At 37.9% G+C, this 24,352-nt stretch overlaps 1 protein-coding gene across 3 annotated transcripts in view; it reads left to right on the top strand.

Moving 5' to 3' along the window:
• LOC124114200 (ADP-ribosylation factor GTPase-activating protein 1-like) overlaps nucleotides 1-24,352 on the top strand; it is a 114,460-nt gene that overhangs the window by 80,133 nt on the left and 9,975 nt on the right. Inside the window, exons 9-11 of one of the 3 annotated variants that reach the window (XM_046474796.2) lie at nucleotides 1,776-1,835; nucleotides 13,086-13,145; nucleotides 23,781-23,902. In XM_046474796.2, coding sequence (XP_046330752.1) covers nucleotides 1,776-1,835; nucleotides 13,086-13,145; nucleotides 23,781-23,902 — 242 coding nt within the window. Of the gene's footprint in view, nucleotides 1-1,775; nucleotides 1,836-13,085; nucleotides 13,146-23,780; nucleotides 23,918-24,352 lie in introns of all 3 variants that reach the window. The other 2 variants (XM_046474795.2, XM_046474797.2) reach the window with 2 other exon arrangements.

The following is a 24,352-nucleotide window of genomic DNA, read 5'->3' as shown; positions in this document are numbered from 1 at the left end:
GTTGTGTATTGGACATGTCAATAATTTATATTGCACAACTACCACAGTTAGCAGATTGGAATCTCTAAATCATGCAATAGACTGCAAAGTGAAACTTTTCATTTTGTTTTTTCAATATAAGATCTGTGATGAAATGGAGTAGCATCTGCAATTTACTCATGTCACTATTTGGGTCAGTTTTCTCCCTTTGTTTCTCTAGTTTCTTTAATACCTGTTCTCCATTCAGAACATGGCTGAGTAAGAGTTGGAGGTCAAAATGTCTGCTCAGTATGAATAGTACTTTCTTGAGTGATCACCAGGAAAGTGACCTGGTCGACCGTGTGGCCTAGTTCCTCAAATGTGTGGACAATACTCACCATATTGACCACCGGTTTGTGCTGTTTTGCTTGCGGATGTTCTTTGAGATTATTGAGCACAAATGGTACTCAGTGAGTATGGATGGTACTGTTTAGTTTGTCTTCCTGACCGAATGATCAGGTTCACTCCTACAACCATCGATTTGCCAGCTCTAACCAGACCACCAAGACGTGTCATATTGTGACCATCTGCAGAATCTTATTGGACCCTCCGTGCACTTTTTGTCGACCCATCCCCTCAGTTTTGTTGTATTCATGGCCTTCTTCAAGATTTCAGTGTTGTATCTGTGGAGTGATTTACATGATTCCTTTTACAACCAGGCAGTCACGATTACCCACTCACAAGGAAAATCTATCTCAGCAGAAGCTGTTTCTAATGATGATGAACACTTGTGGCATGCTGAGTGTGAATTAGTTGTCCAGTCAGGCATTGACAATAATCAATAGTTAGATGCTGCGACTGTCACACTCAAAGGTGCTAACAGGACAATTAGTCAGATGGGCTTGGTGTTCACTGTTCACCCGTGGATACAGTTTTCCACATATTGCTGCAGAATCCTTACCCAGGTCCTTATACTGAATCTGGCTGCAGCCATGGACTCAGGTACTTGTTGTCAATTCTGCTGCATTCATCGACTCAAGCCCTTCCTGTGAATCTGTCTGAAAGCATGGATTCATACACATGTTGGTGTTGATATTAAAGTTGGGCCCCAGCTATATCACGTGACCCATCCTTTTATTGAAGATTCTGGAGTTGAAATCTGCAGGTTATTGTTTATGATTTATGAGTTTTATTTGGATGTTTTAAACTCTATTTCTTACAGCTTTTTAGACAACAGAATTGTGTAATGTACATACATACATATCCCTTATATAGATTAAACTATAAGAAATAATACAATGTGGTGCGGTATGAATGGGTTTTTTATGTTCTTTTGACCACTACCTTAGCTAGTGTCCTACCTTGTTTTTTAATACTCCTCAAGCTTCATCAAAATACAGTGCTTCAGATTGCCAGGAAGGTGTGGGTGAGTGACCCGTCAAACAAGAAATCACCCTCCATTCTTAGCAATTTGGACATATATTTCTTTCCATCATTTCAATGATACTGGGACATTGATGAATAGGTATTCAAGGCAATCTGAAGCACTGAAATGTAGATCATTATTTTTCAAAAAGTTTGATCATCAATTGTACATCTAATTCAAATAATGACCATATGTTATCCAGTTTGTTCTTGAAACATGTTTTCATGTCTCAAGTTATTTTCAAGTGAAATACATTTTATCACTCTGAAGTCTAAGATTTTTTCTTTACTTTCGCTGATGATCAAACTTTCATGTTGTTTTATTTTGTTTGTAGTCTTTTGATTTCTTTTGTTGCATGTTGATGTTTGTGTGTCTGTTTTCACCCAATCAGGTGGCAGAGGGCAAGATTTTCAACGATGTGTCGGCATCTGTTGTAAACTTTACCGACAAAGTAAGTCATCATGTTCATGTTCTACACTTGTCTTTGACCCTGCTTCTTTTTGCCTGTTGTAAGTGTTGTGAGCTTTCTTATGTATACCATGCTTGTTGGAAGAACTGACTAATGGGGGATCAGATGGATACGAGGGCTGGCCAAAAAAGCCTGACTATCTTTCAACTATGGGCCATAACAAAGTGAACTAGTCAATGTAGTACATTGTTTGAGTAGTTCATTGCAAGTGTATTTGGTCTGTTGAGGCCGTTTGTGTATAAGTGACAGCAAGTTGAACATGATAGGAGTCCAAATGGACACAGAAATGAAACAGAACGAGTACCGAGCAGTGATCAAGTTTTTTTACTTTAGAGTAAAGTACTCCCTAAGCATTTCATGACCGCATGTCACAAGTGTATGGGGATAAGTACCCTAGCTATTCTGATGTTAAATGTTGGACAGCTATGTTTAAGCCTGGGAGAACAAGCCTTGATGATGACGCTAGGTCTGGATGTCCCTCAACTTCCATCAATGCAGATTCAATCAAGGAGATAGGAAAACTTATACTGTTAGCTAGACATATTACCATTGCTGAACTTGAGGAAGAAACAGGTCTTAGCTATGGATCCATTGAAACTATTATTCATGAACATTTACAGATGAATATGATGTCTGCTTGTGGGGTGCCAAAGTTCCTAAATTCTGTTCTTAAGGAAAAAACTACTGTCATTGCCAGGGGAAATTTAGAGCTAATTGAAGAGGATTTCGTCAAATTCAAAAAGAAATTACTTAAAGCCCCACCCTGACTATAAATAGCCCGCAAGGTGGCGGTGTTTCAGTTTCGAACAATGACTGACAATGTAAACACAACCGAGTGTCGGGAGACGTTTTTTGAAAACCATACTGGAACAAGATCACCATTGACCGTCAAACTTCGTATCAACTTGAATGACAAACCATGGATACAACAAATGGCTCCATATCAAGATATAAGTCAATAAATTTTCTGTAGTTTTATCCTAAAAAATCGAATCGATCGTGTTTGGCGTCTGCATCGATCACAGTGGGCGGAGCTTATTTACGTTTGCGCTATAAATAGCAAAGCACATGGTCATGTGTACATGTGACACATTTAATGCATTTGTGGTCAAAGTGTATTGTGTTGTATATTTTTAAGGCAGAACAGCAGCAGAACATCAGTTTCAGTTAATGTAACAGTAACGATACTTAAATACGAAATTGACGACGCGATTCTTTCAGTTCCATTCGAAAATTACAGATATTTGTTTAGTTTTGGTCATTTGCATTCAACAGTTAGATTTGTGCCACACAATAATCAGTTTATATTCATCAAACGTAAATTATTACAGAGATTTTTCAACTAGTGTTTAGGAAGGGGCCTAATTTGAAGCACCAGAAGTTGCGCCAATATTTCTCAGCTTGACTACAATAGATGAATATATTACGTGTATCAACATAACAATGCACATAAGCAACTGGTAAATAAGTAACTGAATATACTTGATGTTTTGGCCTACAGAAGGCGTATCCGGATAATATTGTACTTACGATAAACGAAAACTCCAATACACATATTCCAAGACAACTTTAATTATGAATTTCCTTTATCTTTCACAGAATTTTCACACACAAAACTGAGTTTGATCATTAGATCCACACTTGTCCCATGTATTTTTTGTTCGGGGTATTTGGATACACTTCGCGCACAAGTTTTAAAGTACAATCTGGGATCCCTTTCCCGTTTTGTCCACACCAATCCTTCATTTGCTGCAACGTATAATTCCGTTTCTTCAAGTCCAAGTATCTACGATCTCTCCAAACACTTCGTTTATTTAACTCAGTCCAGAAACACTGTGTTCGAATCGACGAATTTCTGCAACATGGTGGCCGCACCATTCCCTAACTGCGATTGTCTGTGCCGTGTCACGCATGGTTGACAAAAGAAGTGTGAACATACATATTCGGCTTCATCTGGTTCCACAATGAAATCTCGCTGTGACACTGATTCCCTACTCCCAAGAATCGGCACTGAATTTGTCAAAGTTTCTGTTGCACTTTCAAGGGCGGGAAGAGAGGCGCCATCTTGTCGATTCGAGTTGTGAATCGGAATGAAGTCATCTTGAATTGGAACTTTCTCCACGATAAAGTCACCAATGTCACAATCGAAATGACCAAAGGCTTCCTGATTATCTCGAAAACCTCTTCGTCAAATTAGGATTTACATGAAAATGTTTTGTTGCTCATATTGAAGACAAGCGAAATTGCAAAGTTCTTGTCAGTTGTAAGCAGCAACTCGATGCACTCATGGGGCGTGGTTGCTAGGAGATCGCGAGGTCAGAAAGGGGAAAACAAAAAGTTTTAGAAAGTAATAAAAGAAATCCGCAGTGCAATCCCAAAGTACCATGTAAAGGATATTTTTGAATAATAATATTCACGAAAAATTTTTTTTTCTAAAAGTGCAAATTAATTTATTAATTCATCCCAAGGTCGTAACCCTGATCACGTGGCGGGTATTTGGAAGGAATCTTGTGATGAAGCCGTGAATGAGGCCGTGTGTATAACATTGTTGAATTCAACTGACCAGGAAGGTTGTTGAGGCACATTATGACAGATGCTCGTCATTGATGGAGAAAAAAATGTATCTGAGAGAAACATTGTTGCTTTGAGCTTCGCGACAAAACATGTGTTCATGCCGAAGTAGTTTACAAGAGAGGGTGATCTGTGCAGCCAGCGACCTGAATAAGCTTGATGAAAATAATGTTGGAATCCATTTTCTCGCACATGACAGAATTAATGTGAACAAATATTTATTTGAACATCGTTTCGAAGTCTGTGAGGCTGTCCGTATTTTAATATTCTTATTTCCATTGCGACGTAAAATAATATAATGTTTTCGTATCTTAATTTTGCTGCCGCTGTGGAAAATTGCGCACCGATCTATTAAAAGAAATACTACTAGCTCAACTTTATAATAGAACCAGATCAACTTTATCTTTGTTCCGTTGTTTATTAAAAATTCGCTTCCGAAGCAAAGCGAATCGATCTACATAATAAACAAATTCATAGACTAGATTCTAGTACCAAGTGTTTAAACTTTTTTTTTAAATGTCATAAAATAACTTACACAATTATTGAAAGACATTTTTTGATAAGTAATATATATTTTATCTCGTCCGGCCGCTCTCTGGTTAGTTTAGGCTTGAGGGGAGAAACACATACAAAAAATATGGATGGCCTTATGCAAATGACACTTGGCATGCCAATCAAGAGGGATCTGGGTCACTGGGACCCGCCAAGTTTCACGGATCGAGTTACTTCGGCACGAAGAGCTTCATCGGACAAGTGTGACTTTGCCAAAATACATTGCTACTGGGCAATGAAAAAATGTCACGGAAACGACAAAAAACTACTTTGATCACGTGAAAATATTTTTGACCATTACCAGGGTTTTTTACACGATCGTTGTCATCCAGATTCCAGATGAAGGCAAGACGAACAGAACGAAGATAAACACTGTTGAAATCACCGATTACCGTGTATATGTGAGAAATGCTATTTATAAACTGCAGATATACCGTACACCACAGGATAACGATTGTTGCCGTGACACATATAATGTTTTTTTTGTGTTCAATTACACTGTTCATATTCATCACGACAAACGTATTAATTCGTTGTCGTCGGGAGATCTAGAATAGCTCAGAACAAGAACGTCTATAATTTCTGTATTGGACTGCGTTGGATATATCGTGGACATTCCGCGGTATCATTTTATGAAGATGTGAAGACGACATGGCAGGTAGGTTTTGAAACCAAAGACCTACGCGTTTGTTGAAAAGCCTTGGAATCGTTTGGTAGATATTTATATTACCATTAAAACTTACGTCCTTGTTGTCAAACGGCCCACGTGGGTGGGTGTTTACATGACGTCACCCGTTTACGCAATAACCAATGAAATGTGTGTGTTATCATGACGTCATATTGACCTGTCAGATCACTCGTATAAGCTCCGCCCACTAGAGTGCGGTAGTTCCTACCGCAGATGGGGCTTTAAGTGGGTGATGAAACATGGGTCTACAACTCTGATCCCAAGTCAAAACGTAGGCACCATTCCACTTCTCCGGCACCAAAGAAATTCAAGTCTTCAAGATCAGTGAAGAAAGTTGTGGCCACTGTATTCTGGTGTGGAATGCGACGTTAAACCCAATTTCACCTCACTTATGAAGCGTCCAGCGGGAAAGTGATCAGAATTGTCCTGACTGTCCAGATTATTCTAATGTGTTATCCTATCCTGATAAAGTCCTCCTCCCTTTATGGAAAAATTTGGCATGAAGTGTCTGCTACGAATTCAATATCCTATTTCAGCATTCAAATTCTTAATCTAAGATATGTTCAGCCCCCATAAAGAAAGCCATTTGTCTCTGAAATGTCTCAATCACACAAGCAGAGTCAAGCTCTTAGATTGTTCACACTTGAGGTTAGGGTCATATTGACCCATCTCAGGACACAAACTGTCATCTTGAAAGTCGTATTACTTCCAAGGATTAAATCATCAAATTCCAATCTCCTCCTAAAGTGATTACACACATGATGGTTCTGTTATCAGGAGAACAGCATAGCCTGTGAATCCGAATTGTCGGGAGACCTTAGCAAGCAATCCATATCACAGCAGAAATGGACGGCACTAACATGATTACATTCTGTGATGACAGTGAACAGTTGCCATGGTTCAGATCTCATGGTGCCATGGTTCAGAGGCAAATTGTGGTAGAACAGCAACCTTCAGAGTATTAATGGACCAAGTACACCTTCATCTGAATAATGTTGTCATGAAGCCATATGCATGGTAGCACACTGGTTATAGCTTCTCAGGCCCAACACTTGGGTTTGAATCCCATAATGGTACATGTAGTGTGAAGCCTGTTTTTGGTGATCCCAACCAATACTTCAAGGTAGAGGATGTATTAGTTGAGACTTTTTCTTATAGTTGTATGCAGTCAGATTTAACATGTTGTTTCATGATAGGTGGTAAGTAACACTAGCATGACTAATTTCTTTAAATTTGCGGCATAAGTAGCTGGGTCATTGGGAGCATCATATCAGATTTCTGTATCTCAAACACAAATGAATGGAGAATCACACACTCTGTCATGTATGAGTGCCATTGTGTCTGAATCCGAAAGGGTGTACTTAAAAGGGAAATTTGTGTTTGTGTGTGACAGAGATAGTGTTCCCTCGCTATTGCACTCTTCAATATAGCGCTAATTCGGTTATAGTGCGGTAAAGCATGGCTCCCCAAGTTCCAACGACACAATGTTTTCTCCCATCTCAAAAAACATTATCAGCTGATCACCGCGTTTAGGTGAACACCGGAAATACCAGTCAACAAATCCAAACTGAAGTAGGCAATTTTATCCTATTATTATAATACCTAGGTATAAAAAATTTGTTCATTGTTTATCTGGACTAATGTTTACAATATATTTTATTAATTTTATTCAAAATTTCATTCAATAATTAAAATAATGTTTTTTTGTAATTTTTGCAAAATCGTATACGAAGTGGTCGGTAGATCACACAAATTACTGTTGTTTACAGCAACCACAGTCCGATTACCGCTATTGATGCCTTGAAATTAACTTAAGTTGCAAGAGAATGGATACACATATCATAAATGCCTTACCATGACTCGCTAAAAGTCATATTTGAGGCAGTTTAACTATTAAATGTCAACATAAGGTTTTCTCAATCAAAATACATGTAGCGCGGGAAGTCCCTACGGTGACTGGTCAAATTGTTCAATACGTAAAAATATCCTGCATACCACCTGTACCAAAGTGCTACCCTTATGGTTCTTATAATTTTAAATATATATATAGTGAAAGCTGCAACTAAAATAACACGATATTGGAATATATTATTCCTGATAAGATAATAATTTCAGATACAATTTCTTCCAACCATTGCATCAAAATTCTTTTGAGTTGTATCATTGGGTACTTTTAGACTGAATCATCAGTATATTGGGAGGAAACGTGTGCACAGCTGATTACTATTTCCGGCTTAGTTTACGAGAAAATACACACGGTAATGTTTATCTCTGCATATAAAACAATGCCTTGGAGAGCAGGAAACACAATTTAAATTGTAAATCATCATGTCTAGTGATGTTTTATATCAAATTTCATATTTTTATTGACCAAGTTTGTTATACCTGTTTATTCACCGTAATTCGCTGAAGGAAAACGATGTGTCTTTTTGAAAGAGCATATCAATACTCGATAAATCTTTTTTTTACACAATGATTCATAAACAACTTCTATTCTAATCTTTTTTTAAACTCTGAAACGTGCAACGTAGATCGTGTTCGGTAGGCAGAGCATGTATACTGTTTTGTTGGTCATCTACCACCTTTGACTCAGCGGATCATCTATAACGCTCATTAATTATTTGGACCTTGAAGGTAGCGTTGTAGCGAGTGATCACTGTATTGTTCAAATATAACCATATGGAATAGAGATCACTGACATCTCATTTGCTCATCCTTCATTTTGATTGGGTCACATGACATGTTCTTCTACAGGCAGTTGTCATATCTTGACGGAGAGTCAGGTATCAAGTCGAAAAAATCAAATCATATCAAAGTGTCAAATCTGATTTTAATGAAATTGCCAGTAACATATGTGTGGCTGGATGTATGTATACATGTTTGTCATGCTTGAAATATGAAAGACTATACATTCACATGCATTTGTATTAAAACTTAACATCATATCTACTGCCTCAGTGGTCTAGTGGTTACATAGAGTGTCAGCCTGGAAAATTGAAGGTCTAAGGGTTCGATCCCTGGCTATGTCTTATAAAAAGACATAAAAATGGTACCTCCTGGCACCATATAAATAAGGGGCTAAAACAAGGACGGGTCAGCTCTGAGTCAGTATACTGTGCCTAAGTGGGTATTCAGTGTTGCATGGTATCTCAGTGAGTGAGTCAGTCAGTCAGTCAGTTAGTTGGGTTTAATGCCGCTTTTAACAGTATTCCAGTTATATCCGGTGTCATGGTATCTCAGTGGGCTAGCACTATAATACCAGCATCAGCACACACACACACACGCTTCACCTCACAACTAACATCACAGCAGTGCCATTTTGAAACTGATATTTACAGTTGTTTGCTTCATCTATCTGTAATGATCGATCTGTTTTGGAAGCATATTATGTACAACTAAAGGTTAAGGATATATTTGGATGCTTTATCTATCTCTCTCTTTCTATACTAGGTTTAAGTCTTATGATTCAACAATACCAATTTTAGGAGTCACAGACATCATTTATAATATCATCAGTTCTGTTGGTATCATAATCAGTTATTTTTGTATAATATATTCACTGTTGTCCTACAATAGAGGTGACCTACAAATAATGTTACCAAGAGAAATGTCTGTCTGTTCTGAATAAGACTTTTGTAGATTAAATCAAAATTTAAGAAGATGTTTTTTGCCTCTTTTCAAATGATAAAGCAATATCACTATGGGGTACATCGAAATGGGAGATCTACATCATTCCCATATGGGGATGGAAAACAAGGTGTTCAGCATGACGAGGCAATGCTTTCGTCATGTCACAAACTTGTTATTATACACTGAGTAGGTGGTGATTGTCACTCCAATAGTTGTATTATGGCAGATATATGTCGTTAAATCTGGACAAGACAAATCAGTGGTTGATAGCATGAGCAGCATTTACACACAATCAGCAATATTCCAGCTATATGACGGCGGTCTGTAAATAATCAATTCTGGACCAGACAATCCAGTGATTAATATCATGAGCATCGATCCACGCACTTGGGATCAATCAGACATGCATCAACCAAGTCAGCGAGCCTGACCGTGACCACCCAATCCTATTTTAGTCGCCGTTTACGACAAGCATAGTCACCTTTTACGGCAAGCATGGGTTACTGAAGACCTATTCGGAATCTTCATGGGTCACACACAATCAGGAGACACATTGTAACATTCTGATATTTGTTTTAGTCAGTTAAATTTAACCAACAAACATGGGTGCTGGGTATGTTTCCAGCCCCTATGTGCCAAACGGGAATGAGTTTTCAGAATACTCTTTGTGATGTGGCACTGTAACCAAGATTTAGCAACAACAGAAAGTACAGGTGGACCAGTCATCGAGACTGGCCCTGCACTGACTGTATGTGACAAATTATAGGTGAACCCTGATTATGATAGCTCTCTTGGGAGTTGTGATGATGGTCAATTTAGACTGCCGTCAGTAATAATCAAGCTGTATCATGGCAAACCAGTGGTTGATAGCATGAACAGCAATCCACACCATCTGACCATGATGACACACAATCAGCCAGGTGACACATGGAAGATCTTAGATAATCAGTTCTTGGTCAGGCAAACCAGTGGTTGATTGCATGAACAACAATCCACACCATCTGACCATGATGACACACAATCAGCCAGGTCACACATGGAGGATCGTAGATAATCAGTTCTTGGTCAGGCAAACCAGTGGTTGATTGCATGAACAACAATCCACATCATCTGACCATGATGACACACAATCAGCCAGGTCACACATGGAGGATCGTAGATAATCAGTTCTTGGTCAGGCAAACCAGTGGTTGATTGCATGAACAACAATCCACACCATCTGACCATGATGACACACAATCAGCCAGGTCACACATGGAGGATCGTAGATAATCAGTTCTTGGTCAGGCAAACCAGTGGTTGATTGCATGAACAACAATCCACATCATCTGACCATGATGACACACAATCAACCAGCTCACACATTGTAACTTCTTGATAATCATTAGTTGGCTCTTTAAATCATAAGCACCTGGTACAAAAATTGTGACCTTTCCTATCTTGGAATCTCCACAGGCACCTGTGTAATTGTCTGTGACTTGTGTTACTTTGACATAGTAATGCCTCCAACATGACAAAACAACTGACTGCTGTGATATGATAAAAACACTTTCAAGAGCAGCAGCATGTGCCCGAAGTCACTCCGTCACTCACTTTGTTAAATAATGAATGCATTCCATTTCAAATCCCAATCCTCAGATACCAATTGATTTAGCTTTGTTATACAGTTTTGTAAATAATGTATAATCAACACATCTTAACATATCTCAACAACTTGGGATAAAAAGGATCTGAAAACACTGACTGTTAAGGAGTTGGCAGCTGGTACATAGTTGCATCTCCATGCTGAGATGCAGCAATCCATGTACAGAGTGATATGTTCGGTGTCCTTGTTATCTTACACCCCTGGTTGCTGTGTTATGTCAGTGTTTCCATATCATATTTAACGTCTGCAGGCTTGATAATCTCATTAATAACACCTGACAACTCTTCCTTCTTACGATCTATAGGTCCTTCATTTTTTGTCATCTCTATGATTTACCGTATGTAATGTATATATACCAGTCTGCATATTTAACATCCCCAGAGCATTTCCATAGCATGTTATTTTCCAATTTGTTCTTGCCTTGGAAACTCTGGTGAGACGTAGCAGACAAAATATTAGTTTCTTTTATCCATGTGAGAGTTGCAAGACCGCCCATTACTCATGCACATGCTGGTTGTGCGGCTGGCCAAGTTATCTTAGTAGGTGAGGTGAAATTGGGTTTAAGGTCAAGATTAGTGTACTTATATAGCGACTTGCATACACGTGTGTGTGTGTGTGTGTGTGTGTGTGTGTGTGTGTGTGTGTGTGTGTGTGTGTGTGTGTGTGTGTGTGTGTGTGTGTGTGTGTGTGTGTGTGTCTGTGTCTTGTACTAGTCTGGACTGATGCCGATTTATAGTGCTAGCCCACTAAGATACCATGACGCAGTTTGACATGAATACCCCACTCAGACACAGTATACTGACTATGAGCCCCTTAATGCTAAGCGCACACAGGGAAACAACAAGTACCATCTTTTAACATCTTTTGGTGTGACACGGCCTGGGATCAACCCCAGACTGTACGCTCTCTGGGCGGATGCTCTATGACTAGACCACGGAGGCGGTCTGATCTTAGTACCACAGCTGGCTGTGCAGAGTTGCATCCATCAGTCCTTCATAAATAATGTTTTGTATACGTTCCTCCATCTCCCATGAATACATATGGTCAGTATGTGGTGTAATAGTGATGCGTGTCTACTTTGAGTCAAGTAATGAAATTCGTCTCGTGGGAGTCAAATGAGTCCTGCTTCACACATGAATTTTGTCTAACTCTTCAGTTGCCTGATATTGAAGCAGTGTGTAGAGTGGATGACCACAAACTTTTTTGTGATGTAATCTGAACACTCATTGGTCAAAGCTCTCGCTGGTTTCCCTCTTGCTGAAACCAGGTAGACTAACAATTAGCATTTCAGTAAAATAATTGTAATTTTTTTCTTCAAAAGAACCTTTCCTCGTCTGCAGTGATGTCAAGGAAGCTAGACTTGCCTAGCTTTTAGTAAAACAAATATCTATATATAATTTGCACAGTCGTGACGCAGTACTAGAGACCTGGCTGAGGCTTGGTTTGTTGGTTACGAGTAGTAACAACACTACAAAGCTGCTGTATCTGATGGAGGGTTCTAATATTAACCTGTTAATAAAATACCCTGGTCATTCAGTGTATACAAACCTGTTAAGATTAACAAGGAGTTGCATCCCATAGCTGAAAGGATGGATACAATGGTTGTGGGTTTGGACCCTGATTACCCTGATTATGACCCTTGGCTTATGTCAAGGACTGTGACAGCACTCACTTGAATAATGATAACATACAGACAGACTTTCCAAATATTGAATACCCACTCACCCAAGGATAGTGTCAATACTGTCTAGTTCACTTCGGAGTGGATGAGTGCCTCTTTTTTATATTTAAAATATCACTGTTTTGTTTGTTTTGGACATCACCAAAGTGTTCAATGTTTGAAACTCACATCACGATTGGCTTGACTGTTGTATTTAAGTGAAGTGGCATGATTAACCACTTTTAATTCACAATTAACTCCATGTCACTAACAGTTCAGTTCTGTGGACAGACGGGCAAAAAATACATATAATACGGTAGTTACACAAATAACCTCCTGAATGTAGTAAGTCTAAGTTTGACCCCTGATAGATTAAATGATTATGAGTATATAGTGTACATCCTCAAACATCTCAAAGCTCTGTTCTGACTGTAGTATGATCAACTGTGAATGATAATGCTAATTTTACTGTTTGTTCTCTCACAGGTGAAGGACGGCTCCTTGATGAATGACGTCGGCAGCTCAATGAGTGGATTTGCCTCCAAGGTATGTATTTTATTAAGGGCCGGGTCAGCTACAGCTAGTGATTTCTCCTAGGGCACAGACACAAAAGGAATGAGTAAGGCCTGGGTCTCTAGTAAAGCCAGCCTCTGATATATGAGCCATGTCTAAAAGTAAACAAGTTAAGAAATAACCGGGCACTAATTAGTAGAGGAAGTATGGTATTTATGAAGGCCTTTGTTGGAGCATCAAATGAGGTTTTCTGTTCTGTACAAATGAGATTATGACACATGTTTGTTTTGTTTATATATAGGCTGAGTATTACTTCATACACAGTTCTTGTACATTAAGGGCACTTATCCATTTGGCTAAGACCTTAAAAACAATACATTCTCAGGCAATGATCTTTTTTCCTGAGTACTAAGATATGTTTCAATGGGGACATTTTTCCGACTAATAATATAGTGTTATGATGCATCAGTTAGTTGCAATATATTTTGTGTGATACAATACATATCAATATGAAGTTGTTGGAACTTATTTCTCCTCGAAAGGTTATTAAATGCCTGTTTTTTTAAAACAATATAACTTTGGTTTTGTGATCAAGTTTGTTATTTAACGCTGCACTCAGCAATATTCCGGCTTTATAACGGCGGTCTGTAAATAATCGAGTCTGGACCAGACAATCCAGTGATTGAAGTAATGAGCATCCACGCAATTGGGATACTATGACATGCATCAACCAAGTCAGCAAGCCTGACCACCTGATCCCGTTAGTTTGACTACGAAGTGCAAAATGTTACAAATATTGAGACCCTAAACCAGTCATTATGAACTTGTACTTGATTATGTATATGAGCGTGTATTATTGTGTAGAAAGGTGATATACTAGAGAAATAAACTCACACCTTCATTGTGTGCACCTTGATCGTAGGTTCACTAAAGTAGCATTACATCCATCACATCAGGGTTTCCACCCATGAAGATCCGGGTAGTGAACAGGTCTTCAGCAACCCATGCTTGCCGTAAAAGGCAACTACCGTATTCGACGTAATAAGCGCCCAGGGCAGTCTCAAAATAAGAAATAGGGGGCTCTTATTAGAATGTTATTTTGTTGAAAATAACAGAGTTGCAAGATAAATTTCGTGGTTTATGCTGACAGCCTGAAATGCTCATGTACCACAAATATATTTTTCCAGAATTAAATGCCCATAATTAAGGGTGCATATAACACACGAGTGTGTATTTTACGCGAATAAATAAGTCTTGTGTACATTGATCAATCGGAAGAGGTGCTAATTGGGATTGTTCACTAGCCAATATCTTAGCAAATGTCGACGTGGGCGCTAATTAGAGCGGGGCGCTTATTACGTCGAATACGGTATGCTTGTTGTAAGAGGTGACTAACAGGATTGGCTGCTCAGATTCGCTGACTTGGTTGATGCATGTCATCGTATCCCAATTTTGTAGATCGATGCTCATGATATCAATCACTGGATTGCCTAGTCCAGACTCTATTATTCACAGTCTACCGTCATATTGCTGGCATATTCCTGAATGCAGCATAAAACAACAAACAAAACTTGAGGCTTTTCTCATCAAGCTGACATGCCATGAATTTGGGCCTACCTGAAATTCTGTTCAAAGATGTGTTAAACCAAACTCACACATTCATTATTAACATTTATGCATATAGGATGAAAGAATCTGTCACTTCTTGCCTCAAAAATATTGATCGTGATGAGTTTTATTGAAATCCATAGACACTGGCAAGAGTTATCTCCCTTTAGCTGTCCAAGTTTTGTGGGTGTCAGCTGTGTGACCTACTGATGACTGAGTGCTTTGCGTGATGTTATGTCACACACCTACGTCGTAGAAGACTCAATAGAACAATTTGTTTGTATTGTTGACAAGTAATGCATATTGTGAATTTCACTCATGGCTTCACGACATCCATGTTTCCTAATGGTCGGAATTATTGATTATGTATGATTATTGCAATAAAGATGTAATGTGTAGCATGAATTTGTAGAAGCCATAAGGATATTCGTTACCATTATTTAGTGCTACAAAACTTAAATATGTTCAGGAAAACTGGGTGAATTATTTTGTCCATATTTCTGCCTCTTCTTTTTTTAGATTGAGAGGTATTTTATTGACATTTTAAACATTGTCTGCAGTAATGTAAAACTAAGTATCAAGCCATTGTCCTCTTTGTTCATCCTGTTAGTGTTATGAAATACTAGTCATGTTAAGTTTCTGGGACATTTCTACGCCCCATCATCACAGGAGATAAGGGATTGTAAATTCTTGGCGAAAATTGTTCTATATGTAATAAAGCTTATGCTAAATGATTTAATTTGCTTGATTTTGACCTCATTATGCAGATAATTTAACAATGGCAAAGATTTAATACAGCCTTGTGTATAAAATCTTTTTTGGGGACAGTTTTTTAACTTCAACATTGTATGTAGTAATCTCATAATGACTAGCTTTGCTTAGGATAACAAAATACCAAAACAACAGCTCCTTGATGGAAGTAATTTGTTGAGATTATTTAATATAACTCAAATCCAGAATATTGGTAACTACACAGCTACAACCAATACATCAAACCAGTCACTTCAGTGATCCGATATTGCATGCAATACCTCCATAGGATTTCTGGAGCTTGCTTTTTCAGCTTCCACTTATTAACTGTCAGCACTAACATGGACCCAAAACAGCTCAAATTCATTACTTTTCTCCACACAAGCCCATCAGTTATGCATAACTATATGTGACGTCAACAGTGTGAGCATGTCATGGCTACCGACAGAGGTTTTTTACTTACATCAAGAAAAAAAACTGATTATCAGCTTGTGACCAACAATGTTTATTTCCTGTGTTAATGCATGTTTTCAAATGTTAAGGGCAGTCCTCAAAGAAAGCTACTCATTGTTGAAAGGGATGGCTTCAATATATTTCTTCTCATATTTGAATGGTACAAGTCATGTGTCACCAGGCTGACTTTTCCAAATCAGGATCTGGACATGTGACTTTAACAAGTAGATAAGCGCCTTTATAGTCTGCAACGTCTGACAGAAAGTCAAATGAGCTTATTTTGATGCACAACATGATCAGTCATATGACATTACACGCAGGAAGTTTACAAACAGCAGCCGATTGTTCTGATGCAAAATTATTATCAGATTAAGTATTTTAATGTGCATTACTGAAAAAGTAAGTTTTGAGGTATGTTTTCATTACTTTTTGAATATATTACCTCGTGTAGCTTCATTCATAACATAACTTCAGCAACAAGTCGCGATTACTTTGTTGTATTCAGTGAAGTGTCTACCTTGATTAAGTTATCGAGCAGCTTAGTGGCTTGAAAAGTGATGAGGCTAAAAAACAAGTTCATGACAATATTGACAGTAAAATATCAACTAATAATGATGCCAAAAGAAAAATTCAGGATTTTTGACTAGGCCACCAATTGGAACTAAGTACCTTCCATTTTGTTTTTTTTAGGTCTACTAGCTCAATTTGTCTGCATGACTGATGATCAGACACTCAACCCCCATAGGAGTTCATATCAGTCTGAATGTAAATTGTGTTTAAGTTTTGAGACAGTTTGATGTAAATCATTCAATACTCACTTTGTCTGTGAGGTCATGATAATTTAATTACATGTGTATGTTATACATTTTTAGCCCACCCACCTCACTACAAACACCCTTCCCCACATCATTTAATTGCTCCAAGTACATGTACCTGCAAAATAAATTGCAGCCTGTGTTTCCTTTTATCATTACTTGATGATCAAAATTACGAATAGGGGGCTCTTATTAGAATATTATTTTGGTGAAAAAAACAGAGTTGAAAGATAAATTTCGTGGTTTATGCTGACAGCCTGAAATGCTCATGTACCACAAATATATTTTTCTAGAATTAAATTCCCCACAATTAAGGGTGCATATAACACACGAGTGTGTATTATACATGAATAAAAAAGTCTTGTATACATTGATCAAATGGTAGGGGTGCTAATTCAGGGATTGTTATAAGCAAATATCGCCGTGGGCGCTTATTAGAGTGGGGCGCTTATTTTGTTGAATACGGTATAAGCTCCATGTGAATCACAGCTGTTATTGTAGACAGATGATTACAAAACAAAAAAATAGGAATAACAAAATCCCTCTTTGACCTCACATTAAGAAAAGAATTGGATGTGATCAAAACTATAATTGTAGGATGTTCATTCTTGGAGTTAATGGCTGCTCTAATTTCACAGAGATTCTAAGGGCACTAATGACAACATCGAGACCTGCACTCAGCCCCTTTAAATTGCCGAATGTTATAGATTTGATCAATCAATGTCTGGTTAACAGATTAGTACCGAATGCTTTTTAAAGCTATTTTTTATAGGCATTGATCTGTTCATGTACATGTACTTGATTTCCTAATTATATTGGCCCCAGTTGTAAGGTGCTGCAATTTGTTGTGCAAAGTTGTGTCCCTTAGGGGAGCCAAGATTCTATGATCCTGTGTTCCAAAGATAAATGTCAAAGACCTGCATCAATTCAGGCCTCCTCCCACAATAGGCTTAGACACTATGATAAAACTAGATATAAGGAAGAGAATTTATGGATGTCAATTTCATTATTATGAGGAACACAACGTTTCGGAGTATATGCTTACTCCTTCTTCAGGTGAATGACTGCTATGAGCCAGAGAGCTTATATATACATTTACATGTAAGAACAACAAAAGTAATAAGATAACAAAAGGTGGAAGAAATTCTCTTCCTTATGTATATCACTTCTAAATGCCTTTCAAGGACTTGAAAACTAGACATATATTTAAATCAAGGAAGGAAATTGTTGACAAACTTGACAAGCATACTATTCTCACACACAAATTACTTTTGTAGGTAGCAATATTTCCTATACTCGTGAACAAGTTTTAAGCTACTCACTCAGACCTCTATATGTTTCAGTTTACAAGTTTTGTTAATGTTTGACATGTAATAATTGTTAAGGCACAGTGTATTTATGTCAATAATTTACCAATCTTATACTTTATAAAACCTGATGAAAGTAGGCCTTGTTGAGATCTGTAGCAGCTACACTTTTCTACAGTAATTCAGAATAAGTTTTTGAATTTGTGATATCATTTTTAGCCACACTGTATTTTATCAGTTATGAACAGCCCAAAGTCGTCATACATTCTCAGGAAAAAAATTATTTTGAAAACTTAACCGTTAGTTGTTTGGTCACAATAAATAGGAACTCGTCAATCTCGTAGAATGCACATTATCCAGACATACAACAGAAGGTAAAAAATGTGAAATGACTTTCCATTCAAGCACGTACCTGATGTGATTCACCCAATACCTGAAAATATACCAGGATAATCGCCTATGGCAGATTACATATTCCCATGTTACTGACAGTTAAAAAGTCTATGTCAATTTCAAGATTGCTTGCAATATCACTCATCTGTGGTACTCGATTTCACTGTGATTGATAGATGCAGTAATGTACATGCCCCATGTGTGTGTAATTGACTGTAGTTTGTATCATTTGTCTTCCACTGACTAATGTGGTCTTGCAATCTGATACTGTGGATGACTGATCAGTTCTCAGGCCAGGCATTTTATATTTTTCGGATTACGGACCTGACGACTCTAATTTTTGAGAAAATGTAAAAAAAAAAAATCAGATTTCCATATATATTTTTCCCCCGCCGAAAGCCGCGTAGTCAGTTATTTTATTTGTTATCATCATATTTTAGTAAAAAAACATATGCATTTACTGTTGTAAACTTGTAAACTGATACATAATTGATCTTTGTTGATCTCGAAGCCAAACATGAACAGCCTCCCTTGACAATTGTCCTTGTTGTAAGTTGTCGAATTTTTATTGTTACAAGGGGTTATATCGTCACAAATGGCGGTCTTTTGAGCACAGAATATGTTCATAAAGTTTGCCAGAGGCATTCTGCATTTAAAAAGAATGCATCTGGCTTCTTTTTTTTTATTCCCTCCTCCAACCCTGGACTTTGGGCTGAAAAATCTGTAATCCTAAAAATGAAATAAGCCTGGCCTAACCAGTCCCATCTCTGACCTGCCTGCACCATGAATCACATGGGTCAGTAAGCATCATCTATCATACCTCGTACATTGCTCACCATGCCTCATTCATTACATGTCACAACACATTTGACATACCACTGTCGTCATCAGGGCCTGGATCATTAACCCTATGTCATTAGCTTCCTCTTTGCTAAATGAATAGTGCTAAATAGGCAATTTCCTTTATTGATGTTTGATTGTGATGAGATTTAGATTGTTTGGCTTTACTGAAGCCAGGGATTTCCGACAGTTACGATTGGAAAGAGAAATTGCATTTGAAAAAAAAGAGAGTCAAATACGAGAAATTAGATTATCCAGTATAATGTTTTAATCTGTGGAAGGATAAAATTGAATCTTTGTTTAATTGTGCAGCTAATTTTGATTAATGATGTTTGTGATTTTAAGCCTTTTTTGCAAATCAATAACTTTTCTTGAAAATGTGTCTCCCATTCAACATCTGCGTTGTTCATATTTGTTCTTAAGTTCACATTTTCAGCATTTTAAGGATACTGTGTTCGATTCCTTGATGATTCATGATCTGACTGACGTGATACGCTGATCATGGTCCAAGTCCCAAATTTCACTCAATCATCACCTTGATCTGTCAGCGCCATACCTGTGCTTTCAAGAGAGTGGATGAACACTGTGTCACGATGCGCTTACCTTCCACATTAAGCTGACATGGTGTGGTTTTACTGAAATACGTTTTAAAGCAGTTTTCTCACACACACGTTCCTACTCTCGCTCTCACTCCATCACTCTGACTCTCAAGCTCATCCCCACACCAACACTCGGGTGGTGTAGTAGCCCAGTGGTTCTTGGTTCATTGACTGTCATCGTTACCCATCCACGTGGGTTGTTGCTCATAATGTCAATCACAGGCTGCCATCATTTAGCTGGAATATTGCTGAGTGCAGCTTTAAACATCAAACACACAATTAAAAGGCCCCAAGACTATTCCTTGATTCAGAAGATATGACATGAAGAATCAAGAAGGGATATGTAATATTGATATGATGTGACTCCAGGCTTTGCTTGCTTTGCTATACAGTCCCTCTCACATTGCCCATAAAACATTTACATTCTTTAATCAGCCCTTCCTCTACAACATGTCAGTATGATATGTAATTAATTAACTTTCCTTACTGCTCCTCAGAAATACGTACAACCTTGGCCCCTGTGCAAATCCTGAGGGTTAATGAATTTCACTTCACTGTAAACAGGCCAGGGGGAATATTTGAAAGCTCAGTGTTATGCATACTCTGTCATACCAGGAGCTAGACTACTGATAGTGTGAACCAACCCTGACCAGACTACAATGAAATTAGTACCATCAGAGTGAAGGGATATCATACGTGATGAATTACCAAATTATGGGCCAAAGTCGGTGGAGGTGTAAAATGGTCTGTGGTTTTCTCTCTATTTCCAGATGTAATATTAGCAAGCTACTTTATCATTCCAGCCAGATTTTCCAACACAACTGCCTGGCTTTGAATTCTGTTTCATCAACAATTTGTATGATTCAACTGGTGCCTGTCGAGCTTCAGACTGCTGTGCAGGCTAACCGTTGAGAATAATGACATTTCTCTTGAAACAGATGAGGACAGAAAAAACGCTGAAGCAATTTTTTTAACTGACGTGTAGATTTACTCTTACTCAGCCACAAATTATTCCTAGTTTAAAGTTTTTGACTGTATAGTTAAATGAAAAACTGTGTAATGTTTCTAACTTTTTATGTTTGTTTGTTGTTTAACGCCGCACTCAGCAATATTCCAGCTATATGACAGCGGTCTGTAAGTAATCTGGACCAGACAATCTAGTGATTGACAACATGAGCATCGATCCGGGCCATTGGGATCGATGACATGCATCAACCAAGTCAGCGAGTCTGACCACCCAATACCGTTGGTCGCCTCTTATAAATAGTCGCGTTTTACGGCAAGCATGGGTTGCTAAGGAACTATTCTACCCCGGATCTTCTAACTTTTTAACTTTTAAGATTTTGAATCTCAATTTTGCTTTTTTTTTTAAAATTTCCAAACATATTTAATTTCAAATGAGCTCGTGTTTGGATATATAGTTTTTGATTAACATATCCTCTAGATTCAGTATTCAGTTGTTGATTTATTTGTTTTCTAGATTTTGTTTGATCTCATTTAGGCCCAGGGTCCCATTCCACAAAGGTCTTAGTGCTAAGATGATTGTACTCCTATACTTCAACATAGGTTTGCAATAGTCGATAACAGATCGATTTGTGGAAAAGGACCCTGGTGAGTAATTTCTACTGTTGGGGTTGGGTTACCAGGGTTGGACTGTACCATACACTGGTCTGGACATTGCAATTTTCTGTGCAGAGTTGCATCCCTAGGATGAGCCAGGATCTGCTTGTCATTAGTTCATTTCCCAAGATTGCCACGACAATGATTCTTAGTTAATGAGCACCATACGCATGCTTGTGGGTTTCACTAAAGTGGTGAACGTCTACGACTTGGATCACTTTGGGTGTTCCTCCCACATAAAGCTGAATTACTTTTCAAAATGGCATTAAATCCAACTTATTGATGAATAATAAATCACTTAGTGTGATTTCTCTGCAGTTCAGCTATAACAGACGCTTAGCAGTCTATCACCCATGGAGACATTGAAAAACAAGTCAAAGGGTTTCGTATAAGCTGTGCAAATGTAACAGTTTTGTCGTCTGTAATGTGAGAAGACAAGGATGATTGTTATCATCCATATTTCTTGTCACGTCTGCTTTTCCTCAAGTCTATTGTGTGATCCTACTTGCAGCTCTTTCCATAAGATTCATGATGCCACCTTCTGCGATGCAGTTCCCGCATTAATATAGGATTTAATTAGGAGATAAAATATGTTTTCTGCGGGGTTTATTGAGTAATCGATGCCTGTGAATTTCATTGGGAACTGATGGCGTCAGCACAGACAAATCTAAAAAGACATAATGTTTTTTGACATTGTAATTTCTACACTCCGACAAAAGAAACATGAGTACCATACATGTTGGTAAGTATAATATGAAGAATTACTCATATTCATGAGATATTAGATTGGTTTGATGCACAGACGAAAATAGTGGTATTTTGTGCAAACCGACGCTCATGTACACATCACTTGTGACGTCATAGATGCATGACTCGTGAAGCACCATTTGTCTCATGCAGGGTTAGCGTGTAAAGTTTTGGAAATCATGTGCAGCATATCGTGATAAGAAAAATGACACTCTGTGGTAACACTTGACTGATTGTTAGTTTTGTCATTAACATGTACACATTGAGAACATACTTCATTATATGTTTCTATGGATGTTTCTTTTGGCAGTCAGTGTATAAAAGATATCAGTCATTTTCTGAAGCATGCACTGTCTATGTGAACTATCACAGCTGGGAGAGACGTGACTCTTGAATGATATGACGTTACTCTTCAATACGATCATGTCATGAGACAATGAATGACATTACTGGCTCCCATTATAACTGAACCCATCTGGTTTGCAGCATATTGAGAGTAAAACTAAATATAAAGTTGTTCTGAAAAATATTGATCACACTCAATATTCAATTTCTGTAGTATAGCCACTTTGCCAAGCCGAATGAAACAGTTTTCAAATGCAGTGAAAAGTCAGGAACTTTTTAAGGACCCAATCTCATTTGATTTAACAACAATTTTTAACCAATCAGATTGCAGCTCTCATTCACACTGCTCTTCATTTTTGAAATGTGTGTTCTAACAGACATCAGTGGAATAGTAGTTCATCAGTATCAGTCTCCTCACTGTGATTGATGGATTGGGGGGTTTGTTTTTTATTCTATTTGATGAAGCTGGTAAATTGAAGTCTGATGAATGCTTCTTACTTAATGTGCTGATCAAGAAATATGTGAATTCTGTTAATCGCTGTAGCAGAAGCAGGGTTCGTTTCCCTACATGGGTACAATATTGAATCCCATTTCTGGTATCTCCTGTTCGTGATATTGATGGAATAGTGCTAAAACCTTTGTAAAGCTCTCTTTTAGTACCTGTGCCAACAGCAACCCATTCAGTGTTATGATTTTATTGTCTCCCCATAAATGCTGGTTTGGCTTGGTTCCTGTTAGTATCAACATCTCAGTCCCATCCAATTCCCAGCCATAACTTAAAAACCACTCAGTGTTTTTAGGTGAATTCTTCATAAGCTTAATTGATGCCTTTTGCTTTTTTTAAATTTTTCTAAATTTTATTTTCTTATGTTTCCATTGAAACAATTTGACTTTCTCTCAAACGAGGGTAAGGTTGGTTTCCAGGCCATCACTTGATAAATATTTAACATCTGTCAATGAAACTTGGCATATGCATTGCTCATCAGCTTAACTGGTGCCTTTTGCTATTTTGAATCTTTTCTAAATTGTATTTTCTTGTGTTTCCATTGAAACAATTTTGATTTAGTCCCACTCAAACAAGGGTAGGGTTTGTTTCTGTGTCATAACTTGAAAACCTTTCAACAGTTTTCACCAAAACTTGCCATATGCATTGCCCATCAGCTTAACACACAGTGATGTTGTATGTTGCAGTTGACTGCAGCCAGTACCAAGGGTTGGAGAGACCTGCAGTCACTATGGGGTGAGCCCAAGACCACCCTCGCCACTGCAGACACCAGCCCAGGGGAGAAGACGTCACTCCTAGGAGCAAAGGGGTATGGCAGCAATGCGTATGTATCATAGCTGTGGCGCTTGACAGAGGACCAATTGCTAGTTGTAAAGTTAGAAAGGGATACAGATGTTAAGCTACTCCCATGTTTCATCATTTTTTGAAAATTCACATCATGCCTTTCAGAGCTCACCTTAAGCATAAGTGTCCATTTAGACCTTATTTTTCATTTCTTGGTTTACAGATAGATTTTTGGTAATAGAAATATAATTAAAATTGGAAATCAGTATGTTTTTTAAGCAGTCATGTATAGTTTAGTGGGTAGGGTAAACTAATTCAAATGCATGACCTATTAAAGCAAATTCTTCCAGCTCCAGTGTGCAACAATTGTTACACACATATCCTCTTTTATACCATTTATCAGGAATCAAATATTGCTCTATGCTTACAACTCTTTCATAAAAATTCTTTTTATGAAATATGGTTGCATACTTGG

This window comes from Haliotis rufescens, unplaced genomic scaffold (assembly GCF_023055435.1).
Source record: "Haliotis rufescens isolate VD_foot unplaced genomic scaffold, xgHalRufe1.0.p SCAF_2, whole genome shotgun sequence".
NCBI classification, from domain to species: domain Eukaryota; kingdom Metazoa; phylum Mollusca; class Gastropoda; order Lepetellida; family Haliotidae; genus Haliotis; species Haliotis rufescens.
The sequence above is the reverse complement of the archived record's forward strand: the minus strand, read 5'-3'. Positions and strand labels throughout refer to the sequence as shown.